The 23,929-nt window shown below is 41.5% G+C and overlaps 1 protein-coding gene and 1 pseudogene across 1 annotated transcript; one reads left to right on the forward strand and one right to left on the reverse strand.

Moving 5' to 3' along the window:
* Window positions 1-2,353: 2,353 nt before the first annotated feature.
* On the reverse strand, window positions 2,354-22,347 carry LOC148138426 (stonustoxin subunit beta-like). Its single transcript, XM_087981524.1, is given in 3 exon segments — window positions 2,354-10,228; window positions 19,639-19,775; window positions 22,071-22,347. Coding segments are annotated over 2 exon segments (2,169 nt in total). The 5' UTR covers window positions 19,739-19,775; window positions 22,071-22,347; the 3' UTR covers window positions 2,354-8,159.
* LOC148138427 (NACHT, LRR and PYD domains-containing protein 3-like) lies at window positions 4,967-6,610 on the forward strand (annotated as a pseudogene).
* Window positions 22,348-23,929: the final 1,582 nt, after the last annotated feature.

Here is a 23,929-nt window from a genome sequence, read left to right on the forward strand (position 1 = left end):
AGAGAGCTGCAGAGGAGACTTATCAGGAGGTTTCCTTGGATGGAGCATTTTGGCGATGAAGAGAAACTTGGTAAGGTCCGGTTGTTTTCTTTACAGCAGCTAAGGGAGTTGTGGCACCTGACAGAGGAAGATAAGATTATGAGGGGCATGGACAGTCATAGAATCATGGAGATGTACAGCACAGAAACAGACCCTTCCGTCCAACTGATCCTAGCAGACCAGATGTCCGAATCTAGTCCTATTTGCCAGCACAAGGCCGATATCCCACTAAACCCTTCCTATTCATATGCCCATCCAGATGCCTTTGAAATAATGCAATTGTACCAGCCTCCACCACTTTCTCTGGCAGCTCATTCCATACACACACCAGCCTCTGCGCGAAACATTTGCCACTTAGATCCCTTTTATATCGTTCCCCTCTCACCCTAAACCTTTGCCCTCTAGTTCTGAATTCCCCCACCACAGGGAAAAGATTTTGTTTATACTATCCGTACCCCTCATGATTTTATAAACCTCTATGAGGACACACCTCAGCCTCTGACGCTCCAGGGAAAACAGCCCCAGTCTATTCAACTTCTGCCAGTGATAAAGCTGCTCCTTCAACAATGTTATGTTGTCCTCGGCATTTGTTCAGAGAAATTGTGTAAGACGCAGACTCTTAAAAAGTCTAAAATGAAGGGTTTTGGGCCAATTTGATTGCAGCTGTAAGATACTGTATCAAGCAACAAGCTTTCAAGGTATTTATTTTAAAAAAATCTTGCACAGTGAAAAGGAAAGGCCAGTTCTTCCAGCTCAGTTTCCTTCAAAATAGTTGTGTTTTGTAGCTGCTGGACCCAAAGAAACAGGTCCAGGCAGGGACTCTCTATCTGTAAACTCTCCTGTAAGACGCTGTGTTTGATTTCACCTTTTGTACCATGATGTGTTTATGGGGATTATAGCAAGTATTTGGAACAACACAATTAAGCTGAGATGATCTGTTGGGTTTTCAGACAGGTCATGGTATTCAGTGTTCTGTTCTCTTTTGTTGGTGTTTCATTTGGTAATCTTGTAAATAAATTCTGTTTTTATCCACTCTACACCTGCTTAAATCAACCAGCAAAGTTAGGGTCTGGGCTACATTGTTGAAATGTTTTGAGGGGGTCTGGCCTGATCCATAACAACAGTGTGATAGGAAGCAACTGTTTCCTCTTAGTTGAAGGTATAATAATAATAAGAGGAAATACTTTTCAAGTGAAGGGCAGGAAGTTGAGAGGAGATTTGAGAGAAATCAACGTCACCAAGAAGTTTGTTGGAAACCTGGAAAGCATGGCCTGGGAGGGTAGTTGAGTCAGGAAACTTCACAACCTTTAGAATACTTGGATGAACACTTGAAGTGTCATAACATTTAAGGTCATGGGTCAAGTGCAGGAAATTGGGACTAATGTAGATTTGGAGCAGTTTTTTTTTGTTGGAACAGACTCAATGGGGCTGAAGATCCTTTTATCTATTGCATGATTCTATGATAATGTGAATTTCTGCTCTTGCAAAGAGTTGACACAGTGCAAGATTGGAAGAATCCATGCTGTATTATAACCATTCCATGATTCCTTCATTCAGAATTCTCCCTTCCGACTGTTTGAGTTCTGAATTGTTGTTGTATTTCTGAGTGAATCACAAGTTTTGAAGTAAGTAAGATAAACAAGTGGATGTTATTGTCTGTCAGCAGTCTGATGTCACGCTGGAAACTCACGCACACCAAAACGTAGGTAAAACTATTGCAGATTTTCAATAATTCCTTACTTTCCTGAAATAATATAATTAATTTTACGTAAAATTTAATTTCATTAAATTATAGAACTTTCAGCTTATTTTTATAATTACTCAAAACCTAATTCAGTGCTTTAAACAGCGAAATTTAAAATCACACAACACAAAGTTATAACCCAACAGGTTTATTTGGATGCACCAGTTGTCGGAGGGTCACTCCTTCATCAGGAGAGAGTGCTCCGAAAGCTAGTGCTTCCAAATAAACCTCTTGGACTATAACCTAGTATTGTGTGATTTTTGATTTTGTCCACCCCAGTTCAACGCTGGCACCTTAACCAAAGAATCCCATTGCTGGGCAAATAATTTCCTTCTCATTTTCTGTGGTTATCATTCTACTTAATCTACTTATGACTATTTTTTCACAGGAGTTCACTGAGCTCTCAGAGAAGGGAAGCCGGGCTGAGAGTTCACAATTTAATCTAAACCTGCTGATGGAGAAAGGTTCTCAGGCCCAAAGAATGATGTGGGAATCCTTTGTGAAAATGCACATGGGATCCCAAAGTTAGAGGAATTACCGAAAAAAATACAGGAACATGGTACAGTAAAATCAGAGTAAATTTTATTTCAGATTCAAACACTAGAGAATTTGCCATGATAATTTACATATATTATTTCATAAAATATAAATGATTTACATAGGTTTTGAATCTTTTGATTTCATGAATATTAATAGAGATGCATCCAAACTACCTAATCACCTTAAAGGTAAGTGATGAATTACAGAGTATTGTTTGAAGACGTTTGTTTCAAGTTTCTTGGAATCTGCAATATAGAAATTAAAAGGAAGAGAAACTAGGAGTTGTATGTTTTGGAAAAGTCTTCAACTCTCAACTGTCCTGTCTATAACTACTATTCATATGATTTCTGATGTCTGTCCCATGAATATTCATAAAATGCATTATTTAACTTGGTCAAGCACTTGTGAAGTAATCTATGATCACCTCCAAAATGATATATTTTCAGAGAGAAATGAATTCACCAGCAAGTAATAGAAACGAGCCAAAAGTTAAGAAGTGCATTTTCAGACTTTGACTGCAACAAACTAAAACTAACATAGATAGAACATTGCTCAACAGGGAAGTAAACACCAAGTTTTTTTTTTTTTTATTAAACAATCAAATTACATCTTAAAATCTCATTTGTGTTTCTGATATTTCCCTCCATACATTCTGGCTCTCTAGCAGATTTAATGACATAAGAAATAGGAGCAGCAAAAGAATATTCAGCCCTTTGAGTAACTCTGTCCGAAGGCATCATGCTGATCTTCAACTTCACCATTTTCCTGCATTATTGCTCTATCTCCTGATGTTTTGAATGTGTAGAGTTTTACAAGCTTGAGTCTTGACCTTAAACAACAACTGATCCAAAGATTCACTGCACTCTAAATGGTAGTCTTTTGAGAGAAGGTGCTGCCAAGGTATGGGAGGTGCTCAACATATTCCAGAGCATTCCCTTCAATATGTATGGCTGTTCCGTTGTGAGTGGATACATGTTTTGTTTTGGGAATCTCTTGGGACCGGGCTGGTTTGTTTTTTTTTGACTCAGAGTTAAAGTAACTATAGAATTTAATGTAGAGTCATCAAGAAAATCATAGAATCATCGAATGTTACAGGCCATTCAGATCATTGTGTCTGTACTGGCTCCTGAAAGTGCTACCCAGCAAGTCCTCTACTGTAACCCTCTATATTAACCCCTTTCAAATATATATTTAGCTCTCTTTTGAAACTCCAATGTAATCCACTTCCACGACTCTCCTAAGTAGGGCATTCCAAATCATAACACAATCCTCTGAATAAAGAAGTTTATTCTCATCTCACTCTTAGCTCTTTTGCTGACAGTCTTCAAATTGTGATCCCCAGTAAATGGCTTGTCACCTGGTGAAAACAGAATATCTTTCTTTACCCTGTCAAAGTTGTTCATAATTTTGAATTTTTAAAAATTCATTTGTGGGGTTGGGGCATCACTGGCTGGGCTCAGTATTTATTGTCCTGCCCTCATTTGCCTCCTAAGAAGCTGCCTTCATTGATTCTCACTTGTTTTGGTGTACATAGGATTCCAAACCTGCAGAACCAGTTTGGTTGATTCTCAGCTGACCTTTAGAATGCTCAAATAAGTCAATAAGTCTTCAGGAAGTTAGGAATGTTAAGCAGCAACCTCCTATGAAAATAATTTGCAATGGGAGACGTTGATATTCTTAAGCCAGTGTTGCACATGTATAAGTTGATAGTGTTTCAATAATTTAGTGGTCTATGGCTCGCGTTCTGCATGCACTTTAGCCCTACACTCCTGATATTTGGCCAACCAATGCAAAGAGAGGCAGGCAGTTCAAAGGATCTCCTTGTTAGCTTGGTCCTAAGCCTGTCCAAGGTGCCCATTAATAGGTTCAGGCAGTGAGCATTTGAGAGGGGCTTATTCCTATTTCCTGCTTCCATCTACACCCTGTGATGCTGGAAAAAGATTGCGAAATGTTCTCCAATACACTTGAGGCCTTCTGAATCTGATAGAGCACGCCATCATCCCTCAAAGCAACATTTCAAATTAATCTTGTTAAATTTTCTTTCAAGATTTTTTTTTTGCGACAGTGTCTCTCGAAGGAGTTGATCATTTGGTGAATCGGTTATTTTATTGCTGAAGAGTAGAGGAACTTTAGTGTACCCTGTCTCTGAGCAAGAAGTTCCATGCCAGATCTTGAGAACCAAACAGACTGTATTCATAGGTTAATCATTAACCTTTAAATCCTTCCAGTCTGAATTTGGATCCTTATTCCCAATTCAGTCTGTTTGGGACCTGCTTTGCTGTCCTATCCATTGCTGGAACCTGTAGCAGATTGGGATGAACCCACCCTTAGAAAGAAATCTGAAGATATACAATGAGACTTTCAGGATACTGAGTGTTTGGAAGGAAGCAGGCATTTGTAATCTTGCAGTGTATTAATAAATTTAGTAATAAGTTAAGGATTGGCATCTACTACTTCATTTAGTGACTTTGAAACAAAGTAATCCACTTTGAATGAGTATTGAGTCAAAGAAACATTGTTCGCTCATTGTTCAATTTCAAAAATGTAAGAGTTTAAATTTTGACATGCGCCTGTATTGAAAATGTGAATGAAACCTCAATGATTGTATTAAATCATTAACTTTGTTCTAATTGAAGACGTTCAATGGAAACGCTCCGTGCCCAAACTGAAACACTGCGAGTGAACAGTGTCCTAATAAAAAAGGTGAAGATTTTCTGTCTGGTTGATCGATACACTGAGTTAACGGTTATTTACACTGTTCGAAATTGGACACTTTTAGACATGAACTGCCAGCAAGAGGCCGAGACCTTGACCAGTGGAGAGAGAAACATCTCCGGTGAGAACCGGAAAAGATGTGAGAACCGGAAAAGATGTGAGCTGATCAACTGTTCTACAGCAGTTTTTCTCCCCGAAAATCTAAAACTGGAAGTTCAGCAGCAGTGAGCACAGTCCCAGGAATTGGAAAATCAACAATGGAACAAAAGATGGTTTATTACTGGGTGTATTTTCCCAGTTGCCCAGAGTTCTAATTTGTATTCAGTTTTAAATTTGGGATTTGAACATTATTAACTGTAGGATAAACCTGAGGAATCTGATATTGGATCAGTATCCTTTTTTTGGGAAAGTTCTGGATGAGCTCTAGAAGAACCCAGAGGGATTGCTTTTCATATTGGATGGTTTGGATGAATTCAAGGACAGTATTAACTTTCTAACAGAGAAATACAGAACCGCAGTACATGTGCACTGATCCTGAATGCTGGCGAAATGTATCTGACGTTGTGTGCAATTTAATCTAGCACAAGCTGCACCCAGGATGTTCAGTGCTAGTGATCAGCTGTTCCATTGCATTGCATTTGTTGGAAATGCTAAGATCAGTGTTAGGGCTGAAATCCTGGGATTTGTGATAATGAGTGGAAGGAATGTTTCAGAGGATGGCAGCAGCTGCTTTCAAACACATGGAGGAGAACAAGATCCTGTACACTATCTGCTCCACCCCTTCATACTGCTCGATCTTCGGTCTGTCACTGGATCCCTTCTTCACAGAAAGAGACAGGAAAGAGCAGCAAGTTCCCAAGACCATCACCCAACTGTATTCCCTGTGATGTTTTTCTGAAGCTTGGTGAGATGGCTTTCACTGGCATATCTGAGAAGAAGATTGTGTTTAGAAATGGCGATTTGATCCAGTACAATCTGCAAGCTTCACAGTTATCAGGGTTCATGATGGAACCTTTGGAGAGAGATGATTCTGTCCAGAGTATGGTTTACACATTCCCACATCTCGCTAACCAAGAGTTTGCAGTTGCACTCGCACAATTCCTGACTTCAGTCTCTGGGGCATTAAGCTCCTCAGTGAAGCCCACCATAAGGAAGAATGGGCAATTTGAGATATCTATCCGCTTTATTGATGGTCTCACCTCCCGACAGGAAACTGACCCCTTGGAGGAGTTCCTGGGTCCACTTGATAAGCAGACAATCCGTCAAGTGATTAACTGGGCGAAGGAGAAGATTAAAGAACAGATTGGATGTGAAGGGAGTGAAATTTGTAAAAGGAAAATCCTGAACACGTTCCACTACCTGTTCGAGGTTCACAGTAGAAGCATAGTGAGACATACAGAAACACTTATATTTAGTCGACTGAAATTGACCCCTATTGAATGTGTCGTGTTGTCCAGTGTCACTGGACTCTGTGATAAAATAAATGAACTAAATTTGGAGGAATGTAATATTCCAGAGGAAGGATTTCATCGACTGGTATCTGTACTTCACAGATGCCAGGTGTTGAGGTAATTGTTATATATTTTCATGGATTATGTAATTACTTTGTGCCAGAACAAAATCTTTTCAAGCAAACCAGACAAAGGGAGATTTAACACAAGTTATACCATTAATATGAAAAATAGGACATAATACCTTCAGGAAAATGGAATATAAATTTGATTCTTGGCAAAAAAAAAGTTTCGTAAGCAATGTACATTTTCAACACCCAAAGGATACTGAAAGCATTGACTAAGCAAACTGTATGAGGGTGCATGCACGAACTGAGCTCAGCTATTGATTTAATCAAGCTGAACCTCAGATAAGGCAGAAATGTGAGTATATGATATGATAGGTATCTCTTAATGGAAGATATAACCTTTGTTGACAGAATCAGGGTAAAATCCTCAGACTGTACAACAATCCAGTTCTCTAAATAACGTTCAGACTTGGGCTTACGCATGGCTACTATCAGTTGTGCTGCATAAATGCCAGCCATTGTCTATCTCCAATAAGGAAGAATCCAACCATTTCCCTTGACATTCATGAGCATTGCCATTGTTAAATGCCACATTTATTAATTTCTGGAGAGTTGTTCCTATTTCCTGAAATATCCAAACGAGACAGATATTTCATCAGGTTCACAGCATGATTTAGTTTGTTTAAACGTTCTGTACTTCGATTGAGTTACTGTAATCTGGGAGAAGCAAGAGTAATAAAATTGCTTGGTGCTCTGAAGAAATGAAAGACGTGAGGTAAGTACTATTTTCATTGAACTTCTCAAAGCGTTTCTTCCTGTGATGCCTTTGTGTTTTTTTTACACGCTAGGCATGCAACATTTGCCTCATTACCTCCGTCGCTCACCCCTGTCATCTGATGAGAGTCCAATTCTTCCCACTTCCCATTTCTATCTCAGTCAATCTCCTCCCTTCTCTTAATCTGGAGAAAACAACCAATGTTCGGGCAGAGAGAGCTGACACAGCACATGTTGTATGGTGCCCAAGAAAGGTAATATCTTTCATTAAGCGATACCTATTACATCACACACACATTTCAGCCTTATCTGAGGTCCAGCTTGATTAAATCAATACCTGAGCTCAGTTCATACACGCAACCTCATTCAATTTGTTTATTCAATTTTTTCAGTAGTCTTTAGGTATTAGAAAATAATGATGTTTATTTTCAATGCCCCAGGAAATTAGAAACCGACCTGACCAAGCTCTGCATGGAATGTCAATAAAGAAATCATCAACCAGGTTGGGTTTTGTTTTATTTCCTGACTCCTAGTTCTCCCATGAGCAAATCACACCCAGCTATTGGCTGTCCTAGATATTTTCTGTCATGGTACACGTTTGGAGCAAGTGTGATCTGGGTCTCTGGGCTCAGAGGTAGGGATACTACCCCTGTGCTCCAAGTGAGGAATTGGAGAAGATGAGAGATGTATAGGTTTGAACCTATGTGGAGAGATTTCCCAGTACATTGCCTGAACCACCGTGGGCACAGTCACTGGGCTCCTTTCTGGTGTAATACACTATCTTCTTACGGGGGGAACAGCTACACATTGATGTTTTTCACCAATTTGTTATCCCTCGAGACATTCTGTCAGCTCAGCCCATCCTCTCTCCTGTGTGGTCACTGCCACCACCTCATGACTGGGAGTACCAAGGCCAGCTGGCCTACAGTCTGCCGAAACCCGCACTCTGTAAGTGGTGGCGCGGCTCAGATTGGCCAGAGTGCACGTGCAAGTCAAACCCTCTGTCGTTTGCTCTCTCCACTCGTCTTCCAGGTTCTGGCTTTCCAGGTACTCCACCACGTAGCGGCCAATATTGACACTGTCACCGACCAGAGTGGGAGGAGTCCAGCCAATGGTCACAGACGTGGCCTGGGCGCTGGAGACTGTCACCTGGGTGGGAGGAGAGGCAGGAAGGGTGAGGATGCCAGCGGTGGACTCACTGAGCAATCCCGCACATGGCCTGTACACAGGGAGGAACCTGAATGTGTATTCCTTGTATGGCTGTAATCCAGTCACTGTCAATGTCTCAGGGTCACCCTCTGTATCTACCCAGGCCCAGTCGGGGATTTCCACAGGCCTATAGCTGACCTTGAATGAGAGAACAGGCCCAAGGTTATCAGGCGGCCCTTTGAGGTGCAGAGTTACACTGGAATCAGTTACACAGCTGATCGACGGCCTGTCTGCTTTTTGGAGTGTCAGTTGGTTATTCACCAATATTCCTTGGGAATACAGGAAAAGCGATGCTCCAGGGTATGCCTCGTCTTTAACTGAAGCTATTGAGACCTTGCGGCTCTCTATCCCCTTCGTCCTACAGCTGCATTTGTTTGACTCCACGATCTGGAGGAACAGGCATGCCAATTTTCACATTTGTGTCAGCACTGGTGCCACGTCAAACCAGCCTTCCCCGGATGGGCCAACATCATCTGCTGATGCGCCATTTGGTTCAGTCGCGTTCCATTTCGTCTGGAGGCATTTGGAGAGTTGCTGTAAATAATGGTCCTCAGCTCCCAGTGAGGTGAAGGCAAAGCAGACAATGTGCTCCGTCATCGGATCCGCCAGCACTCTGACCAACTGGCTCTTGCTCAGAACGTCCACTCGTTCCAACATGGCCAGGTACCCATCCACTGTGGCCCCCTCCTTTTCCCTCTTCTCCAGCCAAGAATCCAGCCAACAGTAACGGAATGGTGATCGTCCAACCCCTTCCAACATTTCCAACAGCTTACTATCATCCTGCGCCATTCTGCGGATGGAGAGCAATGCTTGCGCCAGCCCTCTCTGGAAGAAAGCCTGGAATTCCAGGACCATTCTCCTGAAGGTTTGGACTTTGTCTTTGATCTCAGAGAAGGCTCGTGCAGCTGGGCTCTCGATCAGATCATTGCATCTCATCTCAATGTCATGGAATCGATCCATGAGCCCCTGGCATTGATTGACCAGCCCGATACTGACCTCCCGGGCAAGCTGAGCTGCCTTTGGGTCCAGCATCTTCAGAGGGTGCAACCAGACTCTCAGGGGCACTGCGTTCTCTCTGCGATCGCCCAGCAACTTGGGCAGCGTTGAGTAAACTTCAACAGCCTCCTGGTAGGTCACTGGGTTCCTGTCGAGGAAGATGTCCCCATGAAAAGTGCAGCGGAAATTTTCCACACGCTTTTTGTCTTCGTCAGACATGTCGAGTGAGCCCTTTCCCTCGATTTGGAACATGGGGATCTTTCGAATCATCACCTGCAGATTTCCGGAGCCATCCCGCACGTTGTCAGTGCTGGAATGATCCAGGTCAAACACAAAAAAGGCTTGTGCTCCGTACAACACGCCCGTGATGACATGAGTGGCTGAGCCCTGCTCGAAGACGGAAGGGTAAGTGATGTGCTGTTCTCCCAACTGGCTCATGGTAAGCTCCTCAAAACGGCTGGTGGCCCGGTAGTGGAGGGTTAGTCGGGATTGCTGCCTCGAGGTTTTCTTGTTGGTCAGATATTTGGCCGAGCCGCTCACTTCTACCAATCCTCCCAGAAAGCTGGCCTTGAGGGAGGCGTCCACATCCAAACAGGACCCTTCATCCGAGCTAATGATGTTGTACTCGGTGCTGGGTTTCAACTGCACATCGAGGTTCGTTTTGAGGGCATTCAAGTCCCATAAAGTGACACCTACCAAAACAGAATGAACAACTTGTATTGCAAACCACTTGTGAAGGAGAGGTGCATCGTTAGATGCACTGGTTTGAGTGAATGCTGGCTAGCTCGGTTTGCTGTAGGGATGGCTACTTTACAAAGCAGTGTAATACTAACAGTGCCACTTCAATTCCTGCACTGGCTGAGGTTACAGCAAATGACTCTCCTCCTTAACCTCACCCTTTTTCAGAAGTGTATTGACTCTCAGGTGAAACCACCACCAGTCATGTCTTTCTATGATCTGGTCGAAGAATTATAATTCTGGGAGCACTTTCAATACAATGAAAGATTGAAACTTAATTCGATCCTGTACAAACATTGAGTTTACTGGGTGAAGGATGAATGTTACTCTGAGCTGCACTGGTGGAAGGAAAATACTGAGGATTGTTGTGTTGTCAAATGGGCATTATTGAAGAAGGGTTGAAACAGCATGCATAATGACCCACCTTACAGCGAGTGCATAGTACACAGGATGCTTTAGACTAACGGATGAGAAGTATTAGGTTTCTGCCCTGAGTGATACTGTTGTTATAGCCGAGGGACATTTTTAAACTGCATTTTTAGAACAATCATGTTTGAATGTGGAGGGTTTTTTTGTGATCGGCGATAACATAGGTTCCTTTTCTTCCCTGGCTGAAGATAGGAGGACCTTATCCGAAATTATACTGAGCTTTGTGTCTGTTGTGAAGTTCTTGTCCATATCACCAATAATATGGAAGTTATATTGTTCGCTAGACTGGAATATTTACAGGATGTTAAAAAGGCTTATATTTTGAATTTTTATCCTGAGTGGTTAAAACATAATATTTTGAATGCGAGTTGATATTTTGTTTTTTTCAGGGTTTTAATATTGGATAAAATTTGAGTTTATAAGCTGGGTTTTTACAGAGTTTCTATATTGTCTATGAGATTAGAATTTATATTGTGGCGTTTTCAGAGTTTATATATGTACCAATATTGTGTCGTACACACTCTGTAATGATTTGGACATAGTTAGATGATATTGCACCTGTTCGCCATATTTTCTAAATGGTTTATATAACATTTTTGGATAATGTCCAGAATGATATTGGACATTATCATGTCATTTATGATTTCAGAATCTTCCTTTGACATCTATGGTTTTTATATGAGATCAAATTCCATCTCTCATCATATTGACGGTGCTCCCAAGAGTATTGATTAAAATCCTCAACATAATCCAACTATTCACTGAATGACTAACCTGAGATACACCTCGAACGCCAACACAGGATGTAGACCTTTGAGTATTTGAAATCCTGTTGATATTGCGGTTTACATTGCTATTTTATTCGTGGCCAGTCATGGATTGGGATCGACTCCAAAACAATTATTTTGGTTTACCGCCTTAATGAGAAATTGATACAATCAAAGGAGTATAATCTTAAAAATCCTGAAATATGAACTTTTTCAGTACTTAGAAACACCTGTTTTCCATTCTTCTGCATCACACACTGCTTTGCATTCAAAACTGATTTGCAAACAGACTCCACGTGGGAGCTAGGAGAAAGTGAGGTATGTGGATGCTGGAGATCAGAGACGGAAATGTGGTGCTGGAAGCTGGTCCCAATGAAGGGTTTATGCCTGAAACAGCGATTCTCCTGGTCCTTGGATGATGCCTGACCTGCTGCGCTTTTCCAGTACCACCGTCTCAACTCCATAAGGGAGCTACCTGGATATGTTCTGGATCTTATTAGGGAGAGACTCGGATGATATTGAAATTATATTTTGGTCTGTAATTGTAGTTATATTTTAGACCAGAGATTAGTCACCTGTGCAATTTTGGCGTTTTGGCGTAGATGCTGCTCAGATTGCATTCTGGTGTAACTGGAGTCCAACATGTGGTGAATTACACATGGGTGGCGACAAAAGCAGGTCAGAGGCTAGGAACACAGCAGCAAGTAACTCACCACCTGACTCCCCAAAGCGTGTCCACCATCTACACGGCATAGGTCAGGAGTATGACGGAATAATCCCCACTCACCCTGGATTTTTGCAGCTCCAACAACAGTTGCAATTCCTTGACTACAGGAGCGTGTTGAGGCTATACAGGACATTATTTTGGAGTATTGTGAGCAGTACTGATCGCCCTGTTATAGGAAGGATATTATTAGGCAGGAGAGAGTTCAGAACAGATTGACCAGGATGTTGCCAGGAACAGGGAGCTTCAGTTATAGGGAGAGGCTGGATTGGCAGGGACTTCTTTCACTGGAGCATAGACATTTTAAAAATAAAGTGCAGTACAGATAGGTTTAATGGTATGTGCCTTTTTCACTAGGATGGGGGAATTGCAAGATTAGGAGTCATTTTTCAGGTGATAAGAGAGAATTTAAGAATGATGTGGGAGGGGAGATGCAAGATGGCAGCAACCCTGCAGGTTTGAGTCTGCAGAGTTCTGCCTAAGACTCAGGCAAAGTGGGGAGCCCACCCTCACCTTACCTGCTAAATTATTGAAAATAGTTTTTGCCCAGCACCCTTGGCTATTTTGCATCAAACGTTAACAGTTTGGTCCTTTTTTAAAATGGCTAAGGGCAAAGGCTCTCGTAATCTGCAACAGGCAGGGAGAAGCCTCCACCTCCCCCCCCCCCCCCCCCCCCCCCCAGATATCTGTGGCTGCCCTGGGGGTCTTAGCTACAGAGGCCAGCCTGAACTCGGAGCTCATAAAGCTCAGAGAGACGATTGATGCGTCCATTGAGGAGACCTGATCCAGGTGGGAGTCGATCTCAGTAATTCTGCAGAAGCATGACCAAGAGATTGAGAAACTCGGGCAGCATGTCGGGGGCGCGGAGGAATGTGCTGCAGCCTCTGAGACCGCTGCTGAGTATTCTGTGGGTCAGCTACGTGCTCTGGAGCGGCAAGTCTAGACCCTGGAGGAACATATCGATGACTTCGAAAATCGAACGAGAGGAGGAAGGGCAGCTTGTGGATTTTCCAGGAGCAACGGCTCCTGCAGCAGGTAGTTAAGAAGGCTAATAACAAGATGGATTGAGTATAGAAGAAAAGAGGTTCTTCTGTACCTATACAGGGTCCTGGTGAGACCATTCCTGGAGTATTGTGTGCAGTTCTGGTCTTCAAATTTGAGGAAAGACATTCTGGCTATTGAGGGAGTGCAGTGTTGGTTCACGAGGTCAATTCCTGAAATGGCAGGACTACCTTACGCCGAAAGACTGGAGCGAATGGGCTTGTATACCCTTGCGTTTAGAAGACTGAGAGGGGATCTGATTGAGACATATAAGATTATTAAAGGATTGGACACTCTGGAGGCAGGAAACATGTTTCCGCTGATGGGTGAGTGACGAACCAGAGGACACAGTTTAAAAATACGGGGTAAAACATTTAGGACAGAGATTATGAGAGACTTCTTCACCCAGAGAGTGGTGGTTGTGTGGAATGCTCTGCCCCAGAGGGCAGTGGAGACCCAGTCTCTGGATTCATTTAAGATAGAGTTGGATAGACCGCTCAAGGATATTGGAATCAAGAGTTATGAAGATAAGGCAGGAACAGGATACTGATTAAGGATGATCAGCCATGATCATATTGAATGGTGGTGCAGGCTCGAAGGGCAGAATGACCTACTCTATTGTCAAATTGGAGTCGGAGCTGGGCCGAGTGCAGGTTGAGCAGGTCCACCGTGTTGCTGTACTCAGGCCCAGGTTGGACCAGCATCCCACCTGGTTCTAGTCATACTCCAACACTACAGGGAAAAACAAATGCTGCTGGAGGCCTCCAGAGTCTAGGGGAAGGATCCCCATGCCATGATGTACAAGGGCTCTAAGGTAAGGTTGTTTCAGGACTTTTCTCCAGTTGTGGTACGCAAGAGGAGGGCATTTGACGAGGCAACCAAGCATCTGAGAGACTTAAATATTGAATATTCCATGCGATATCCAGCAACGCTGCACTTCAGTCGTGGAGGATCTAAACATAAATTTGGTTCACCAGAAAAAGTAAAAGAATTCCTGGATGCTCTCAAATAGACTTCGGGATTTGAACTATATGGGCAATAATTTTATTTTGCCGCTTTTAACTTTCCTTCTTCCTCTCTCCCTCTTTGTTTTCTCCATATTTACTGGGGGAGGGAGTGGTTCCTTATTTTTTCTTTGGGCTCTTATCTATAGCTCACACGGTTTATTTGACTATTGGGGGATGTCTCGGGAGTGTTTTTTTATTCGTTATTTAGTTGCTTAATACTTGCTTATATTTTTATCTTGTGTTTGTTAAGCGTATCTAGGTGATAATGTGGGTGAATGGGTGGGTTGCCCACTTTTAACTTCTGTTATATGATACTGGAATTTATTTACATTAATTTGTAATACCTGGGCCGAGGGCAGAGCTCTAGCTGGGAGAGGTTACGGCGGGGTTGTTGGAAGGTAGTAGTGAGCAAGATTTAAAATGTCCACTTAAATATGCTTTATGTTATTTTGTGTTTAGGAGTAGTTCTAAGTTGTTTTGATTTAATTGTTTTAAAGAGTTTTTTTTAAATATGTGAATCATTTTTGGTCTGTATTAAATGTCTTTTGGATGGGATTCTTCCTCCTGGGGGTCTCAGGTTTACCTGGACGATCATGGCTAGCCATTCATTTGGGTGGTGCACCTGGAATGTCAAAGGGAGTCACTCAGCAATCAAAAGGAAAAAAAAATGTTATCATGTCTTTAAAAAGAAAGGGTTGATGTAGGTCTTTTACAGGAGACACATCTACTTGATAAGGAGTACTCGAAGTTGGAGCAGAATGGGTTTGGCCAGGTGTTGTTTTCATCTTTCATCTGAAAAAGTAGGGGAGTAGCCATTCTTATTCGGAAGAATCTTCCCTTCGAAATGCTAAGCCAGATAAAAGATACGTGTGGACGGTATATATTGATTAAAGCCCTAATATATGGAGAGCAAGATGGGATTTCAAATCTTTATTGCTCTCCAGCACACCCTTAGAGAACGCTTCCATTACAAATTTCAAAGTTGAACGCTCTTGGGGTCTGCCATACAACTATAGGGGGAGATTTTAATTGTATCATTGACCCAGAGATTGACAGGATACCTAGGAGGTCTGCGGGCACATCTTTTGAGATCTAGGTAGTTAGTGGATCTGATTACGGAATTGGGGCTGGTAGATGTTTCGAGGTGTCTCCATCCTTACTTTCTATTCTAACACAGGCAAGCGCCATACCAGAAACGACAAGTTTTGTTGTCCCCTCGAACCTTTTGAACTCTATATTGTATTGTGAAATACGTAATATAACTATTTCTGACCATGCCGCAGTATATATGGACGTTAAGACTAGTGATGATGGATTAGGTCCCCGACATTGGCATATGGACCCCTTTTTTATTGAACGATAACACATTGAACGATAAAATATTTTTCACAGGAATTTAAAACCTTCTGGGATATCAACTCAGGCATGGCGATGTGGGAGGCATATGCACGAGGCTTGGTTATCTCATATTCTGTGGCCCGGGAAAGACAAAAGTAAGAAAAACAGCGTCTGCTCGAGGCTCAGCTAGAGGCAGCTGAGACAGCGTATGTTGATAGGTGCTTCATTACTAAATTACAGCGGATCACAGCCATTACTCAAACAGCAAAGAGGGAGGTATTATTCACGAAGCAGAGACTATTTGAATACAGTGACAAGCCTGGCAGGTTCCTCACCAACCTTGCCAGAAAGATAAACACGCCCCAAGCCATTACATCTAATAGAGAGAGTGCTGGTGACCTGACTTGCAATAGTAAAAAGATCAATGCAGCCTTTAGGAAGTACTATGTTGAATTGTATAAGTCACAGGACTGTGAGGATAGAACAAGGAAGATGCCGTCTTTCTTTAAAAATCTGGCCATCCTGGGCCTAACCTCAGAGCAGATGTCGTTCTTGAAAGCTCCCCTGACAACCCAGGAAGTACAGGAAGCAGGGAGGCAGCTTCAGAGTGGCAAAGCGCCTGGACCAGTAGGATTCCAGACTGAGTTCTATAAAGAATTTATAGGGGAACTGGCTGGGCCAATTATAAATGTGCATAACTATTCACATAGTCAGGGATGCCTCCCACCTTCATTATTTCTCCCACCCTTATGAAGAAAAGGCCCCAGAAAACTACACTTCATATAGACCCATATCCTTGTTAAATGTGGATTTTAAAATTCTGTCAAAAATGTTAGCATTAAGACTGGAGAGAGTCTTACCATTCATTATAAAAGAGGTTTATAAAGGATCGCAGATCAACTAATAACAAGGGAAGAGTCTTAAATAAAGTGCAAGCCTGCCAGCAGTGAGCGATACTGGGTTTAATTGTCTCCCTAGATGCAGAGAAGGTATTCTATCAGGTAGAATGGCCATATTTATTTTATACACTGGAAAGGTTTGGTGTTGGAGAGGTATTCACTAAATGGGTTTCAGTATTATACAATGATCCCAAAGCAGCAGTGATCACCAATGGTTAAAGTTCGGATAACTTTAGCATTTGCAGAGGCTGTCGTCAGGGATGTTCTCTTTCACCATTATTATTCACATTAGTGATTGAACCGCTGGCGGAAGCTGTACAAACTGACCCTAACATAACGGCTCCAGAGATTGGATCAGGCAAGCACAAAATTAATCTCTATGCGGATGATGGCTTCCTTTTTTTAAGTGATCCTTTGGCATCTGTGCCCCGCTTAATTCAAGTAGTCAAATTATTTGGTATGTTTGCAGGTTAGAAAATCAATTTTGTGAAATCGGAGGTCATGCCGTTGGGAGGCCTTGCTACTATATCCAACTTTACGGACAAATCCTGTTTTCCCTTTCAGTGGTCATTAGAAGGTTTTCTGTACCTAGGTATTTACATTACTCTGGCATTTGGTCAGCTCTATAAAGCCAATTATACACACTTATTAGAGAAAGTAAGACAGGACCTCCAACGCTGGGAAGATCTCCCAATATCTTGGTTAGGTAGAGTAGCCTTTGTGAAGATGAATATTTTACCTCGTCTTTTACATCCTATGAGAATGCTCCCATTGATACTACCAAGACAGGTGCTGCATAAGGTTTATGGTTGGCTCGGCTCCCTTATTTGGAGTCATAGGCAGCCCCTTATCAAATTGGAAAAGCTGCAGCTTCCACAAGTAAGGGAAGGGCTGAACTTCCCCGATTTCAGGAGGTACCAATTGAGCTCCCTATTATCTTATGTAGCTGAATAGGTCTCTTGTGACCTACAATCAATCTGGTTAGATATTGAGGTTTCCCAAGGAAAATGTCCCCTCATCAATTCGCTCTTTATGGATAAGATGAGAGATTATTGTAAAAACCCTATTTTATTAAATACAATCAAAGCCTGGAGGATAATTCGACATGATGAGGGTAACTTACAAAAAACTTCCCCTTATACCCCTATAGTGGGAACATTAGGATTCTAGCCAGAGCTGATCGATGCTATATTCAAAATCTGGGAGTCACGAGGTGTCTCCTGTTGGGGAGATCTGTTCGATGGGGAGGTCATGATGTCCATTCAGCAGCTGCACAAGAAGTTTGGGCTGCGCAACAGGGACCTCTTTCAGTATTTTCAAATACAAGACTTTATACAAAAGAAGACCACGCTGATAACTCAGTCCTTACAAATCAGATAGGGAAATGAGAGTGCTTCAGCGATGGGCCCGCCCTCGGTCAGTACTCTCTACCACTTACTATGCAATAAGACATCGAAGGACATGGAATGGTTATATAAAACCTGGAGTCAAGAATTAGGATTGTAAATCTCGTTAGAAATGTGGGAGGACGTCTGGGAAAATGCCAGAAAGATCTCTCTGTAACAGAACTCAGTTTATTCAATTGAAGATAATTCACAGGGCTCACATGGCACCTGAACGACTTGCAGAGTTCAAAGTAGGAGCAATGTGTCCTAAATGCAAAATCGAAGTTGGTACTTGCACGCATTGTCTGTGGACATGCCATAAGATCTGCAGGTATTGGGACCGAGTAGCAGATGCCTTGGGTACTGAGATTGGATTGGACCCAGTTCCCAAATTGCACTCCCCAAATTTCCCCTCTTTGGATGTATACGGGTGAAATTATTCACTGTCCTTTCCTTTTGTGTGAGGAAAGATATTTTAGTTAATTGGGTAGAAGGAGCCCCGGGACTTTCAAACTGGCACAGGATAGTCATGGAATATATCCCCCTTGACGTCCTTACGAATATGGTGCACCAAAAAACGGAATTATTTTTTCGAACATAGCAGCTGTTGTTGAACCACAATGACACAGATATTTCGGCCATATTGTCTAGGGCCTTTGTATAGCTGTAGTAATGATTCTGGCTGGTTCAGGTGGGGGTGGGGGGAGCAGGAGGAGAAATCCCATATAAATACGAGTTTTGTTAAGATTTGATATAAATCTAATTTGAGCATGCATTTAGTTATTTATTTAACTAATTGTTTATAGTTAGTAATGCATATTACCCTATTTTATGTTTTGGTTGTTTGCAGAATAGATTAGTAGTTAGTGCTTATTTTTAAAAAAAGTCTTATATTGGTGTTGTTATTGTATTGTAAAATGAAATACACCAGTTTGTATTATTTTTGTAATTTTGTTTAAAATACCTTTAAAACCTTCTTTTTTCAGTAAAAATGTCTACTTAAAAAGGAATGATGCGAGGGGCATTTTCTTTTTACACAGAGTGTATTTCATGAGTGGAATGAACTTTTCGAAAGTGATTGTAACTGTGCCTGATAAATGATTAAAATGCATTTGGATAAACACATCAATAGGAAAGTTTTGAAGGGATATGGGCCAGTAGCAGTCAGTTGGGACCAACTTAATTTGAGGTTACGTTTGACATGGACTGGTCGAACTGACTCCAGTGAAAAATGTCCCAGCCAATCCAGCCTCTCCCTGTAACTCAAACCTTCCATTCCTTGCAACATCCTGGTAAATCTGTTCTGAACTCTCTCCAGCTTAACAATATCCTTCCTATAACAGGGCCACCAGAACTACACATAATACTCCAAAATAATGTGCTGTATAATTTCAACACGACTAACAAGCTGCTATAGTCAAAGGACTGCAACTGTTGTGCTGTTCCTGTGCTGTGTGAGACTGTGATACTTGGACAATGTCGTGATTAAAATTGTGATTCCATTAAATATGATAATGAGCTAAAATCCTGGAAAATATTGATGCTTACATCATTGAATATATTGTGGTTTGCATATTAGATGATGTTGTGGCAGGCATTATAGAATTATTGAGAGTTATGCATGTTAATAGTAGGAGTATTTTTCTGGTTACATTCCCCATGTGCTTGAGCTGAAACTGGTGTTAGTCTTCGAGAATGTTAATGATGCATTATAAATCTGATTGTGTTACCTGATTCATACTTTGGGGTTATATCTGGGATGTTTTCATGGTACCTGGAATGAAGGTATCAGTCCGTCGATCGTACAGCATTCCTATTCGGACGGGTCTCCCGAGAGTTGGCATTTGGAATATGTCATTTCCATCTCCAGCCATTGCACCAGGATTGATTCCAACACCAACAGCCAAGGATCTGAAATGGAGAAGGCAGCTAATCAAATTCGATTGGTTGCTTGCCTGAAGATGTATCTAAGGTGGATCTGAATGTCGCTCTCGAACAAACAATCAGGAGTTGCAGTCACACAATCCATTCAATCAGGGTTATTACCCAGGTCATATCCTAGGGATCTGGAGTTAGAATCCTGCAAAGGCAGATGAATACAATAAAATTAAATCTAGAATTCTGAGTCTAATCATGACGGGATTCCATTGTCAATAATCAAGAAAACCCAACTGGTTCATTAATGTCCTTTAAAGAATATAGAACATTACAGTGCAGTACAGGCCCTTTGGCTCTCGATGTTGTGCCGACTGTGAAAACAAACTGAAAACCATCTAACCTACACTATTCCATTATCATCCATATGTTTACCAATGACCATTTAAATGCCATTAAAGTTGGCGAGCCTACTACTATAGCAGGCAGGATATTCCACGCCCTTACTACTCTCTGAGTAAAGAAACTACCTTTGACATCTGTCCTATATCTATTACCCCTCAATTTAAAGCTGTGTCTCCTCGTGCTCGTCACCACCATTCGAGGATGTTCCCCCCCATCTAACTCTCTGATTATCTTATGTATTCAATTAAGTCACCTCTCAACCTCCTTCTCTGTAACAAAAACAGTCTGAAGTCCCTCAGTTTTTTCTCATTAAACCTTCCCTCCATACCAGGCAATATTCAAGTGAATTTTCTCTGAACCATTTCCATTGCTTCCATATCCTTCCTATAATGCGCGACCAGAACTGTACTCAACATTCCAAGTTCAGCCTCACCAGAGTTTTGTACAGCTGCAACGAAGAAAACTGCTGTCCTTATCTAGTCTGACCTATATGTGATTTAGATCCACAGCATTGTTGTTGACTCTTGACTGCCCCCTGGACAATTAGGGATGGGCAATAAATGCAGGTCCAGCCAGTGATGTTCACATCCTGTGAATGAAGTTTTGTAAAACAAAATTCACACTTGCAAACAATTTAAATGTTCATAACCAAGAAAGCAGAAGTGGGATATGCACAGGAAACCATTCAAGAAAGTATTTTCATGTTCAATCAGTCAGTGCACGATCCTCATCCCCACTTATTGCAGTAACAATTCCCTCATATTCAAACTATATGGAATCCAAATAGCATGCACTTCCATAAAGTGGTGAAGAGAAACAGCAAGAGATAAGACAGTGGGAGAAAGAGGAACATGGATAGAAGTCAGCAGAAGTGTAGAGCGGAAGTGAGTGGGGAACTGTCATACCAAGCTCGAAACATGAACTGTCTTTTCTCCTGCACAAAAGGTGCTGAGCTTTCCAGCATTGTCAGCGTTACTTTCAGCTTTCCAACATCCAAAGTGTCTCACTTTTCTTATAGCAGGAGAGTGAGGTACTGTGAGGAAAGGAGACTAAAGTGGGGAGAGATTTCAGAAAGCAATTGTGACAGACAAAGACTGAAACCGAAATGAGAGAGAAAAGAGGGACATGAGGCTGTGAAATGTTTTATTTTCAGCAATCAGAGTAACATGTTCAATTTCAGGATTTGATTTACTGCAACACAACGAGGAGAGGGATATACCACAAGACTAACTGAATTAATCGTATGTGTCTGACATGTCTGTACAGCAAATGCCACTTCCATGTCATAAGAAAAGTGAGAGAATGTAGACGAACTGCGAAAGAGAGCTAAGAATCTCAATTAGGGCAAGAAAGAGAAAGAGAGCGAGCGGGAGTGGCTCTAGAGATGGACTGCCACATGCCTTTGGGAGGTTAAGGAAAGCATTGACTGAGAATGGATAAGACAGAGGCTAAAGTAGTGATTGAGAGAAAGAATAAGATACAGAGGAAGGGAAATAGAAACAACAAAGAGATAGACAAAGTTGGAGGAGTTAATAAAAAAAGACAGTGTTAAATTAAAACTGAGAGAGACAGCGCCTTTTATTAAATCCAAAGTACCAGTGTCCTAAAATATGACATTAATTCTCTGTACAGATGCCTCCTGATTACCACTATTTATTTTTTCCTTCTTAGTTCCAACAGAATTCCTTTAACAGATGTACCAACGGAAAATCATTCCTTAAATGTTTTGCAGAAAAAAGACTGTTTATACTGGACTCGTTTCAGTGAGAGAGAGCAAGAGACACTGCTTTAAACAAAATTCAATTGGAAACAAATTATTTCCTGTTCTAAAAGATATTTACTGTACTTTATGTTTCCAACTTCATTTTCCTGACACTATCCTGCAGGCATTACTAACATAAATCGACAGTAATTTGAAATACTTACTACTTGCAGTGTAGATTTTAATGAAAGTATAAAGATGAATGGACAAACGTACTTCCACCTCTGCAAAGAGTTTCTGACTTCCTTAAAAAGCTGAATGTCTACAGCCAGTGATAATACTGTTTGCCTTAGGACCAACCCATGAGTCAACAGGTACTGTTTACAATGAGGCAACATTCTTAAGTTCACTCAGTTTAAAAAGAACAAACACAGCAACTTTCTCGTAGCCATAAAGTGCAGAGTCATTCTTCCAGTGCAATGCCTTACTAGGCCGAGGGCAGGGACTCCCAGCTGGTATCGGCCTCACACCTGCATTCTTGGTGGTGACAATGCCCACAGCAGGGACTAGTCTCACAGCTGTTACAACAGTTAATAATTGCAAAATGTACAGAGTATTACTCAATTAACCTGTGTTAAACCAATGTTAATAGAAGGCATGGATCAGGCTTCTGTACTGTCTGGTACATACAATTCATTACAAGTAATTAAATTCCAGCCGCAGCCAAATTATTATGTGCCATCAGCCAGTAACACATTAAATTAAAACTCTAATCCCCACAGAGATTTACTCTGATGGAGGGAAAGACTGAGAAGGAAGGTCCGTAGTTCCTCTTCACATGGAAGATGAGATGAATGTACAGGTTCTTGTGCTGACCGGATTGTTGCTTCACAATCTTCCTTCTCTGAAGGTTCTCATTGATTTCCAAAGGTACAAGAAGTGGTTCACACTTATAAACATACTCTCGCATAATCATTAAAAGGCAAAACTCGCAAGAATTACTGAAGTAAATTTAAGCCATTGTTCTCAGGCTTAAAGTAGCTTTTACTGCAGAAAACAGGCACAGCTCCTAAACAGATGGAAGTCTAAAAGGTTTCTCTGTATTTGGTTCACAGCCTCAAGCTGTTCAACTGCCTTAGAACCAATCATATCGCTATTGTCAGGCAGAAAACCTTGCTCAATTGTAATTGGTCACAAGTTCACAAACAAATCAGTTACTTGCTGCAAACCAACGCTCCATCTGTCACTAATTCAGTTCATCTGCAATCACACTTCAATCATTTGGTCACTCTCACTGACAGGTGAATTGCTTTCAAACCATGCCGTGATTTTCCACTAATCTTCTTACATTAAAGTTGCCCTTTTCTCACTTCTGTTCACCATTGATCTCCAGATTCTTTGTTTCTAAATAATCTTAATATATCTCCTTAGGTGACTGAAATGTCATTTTAAAATGTGTTTCGTTACACAATAATTATGCACAAAAAATAAAACACCAAGACTGCAAGCCATTAATTCTTTCTCCCCTCCATTATAAAATATTAGCATTCCTTAAACTTAGCACTTATTCCAGCATTTGACATGTGGGTCAATACATCAGTAATCAAATTCGGTTTTACATACATTAAGATCGGTGCCAGGTCCACTGTTATTTGACATTTATATAAGTGATTTGGATGAGAATTAAGGGGACATGTTCAGTAAGTTTGAGTGAGAACACAATGGGTGGTACAGTAAAAAAAAAACAAAGCTTATCTGGGAGATCAGTGAGATCTGGATCAATGCGCTGAGGACTGGCAGGTGTAGCTTAATTTAGATAAATGTGAGGGGTTACATTTTGTTTGCTCAAAACGGGGCAGAAGTTGTACAGTCAATTGGAGGGCCCTGAGAAGTATTATAAAACAAAGCGATCTAAGGGCACAGGTTCATAGCTCCAAGAAAGTGGACTCACAGGTAAATGGAGTGGTGAAGAAGGCTTTCAACATGCTTGCTTTCAATAGCATTGAGTGGAGTTGGTACATCTTGTTGTAGCTGTTCAAGGCCACATTTGGAGTACTGCATGCAATACTAGTCACCTTATCCT

The sequence above is a fragment of the Chiloscyllium plagiosum genome, unplaced genomic scaffold (assembly GCF_037043375.1).
Source record: "Chiloscyllium plagiosum isolate Xiang-an unplaced genomic scaffold, Cpla_swu_hap1 HiC_scaffold_40, whole genome shotgun sequence".
NCBI classification, from domain to species: domain Eukaryota; kingdom Metazoa; phylum Chordata; class Chondrichthyes; order Orectolobiformes; family Hemiscylliidae; genus Chiloscyllium; species Chiloscyllium plagiosum.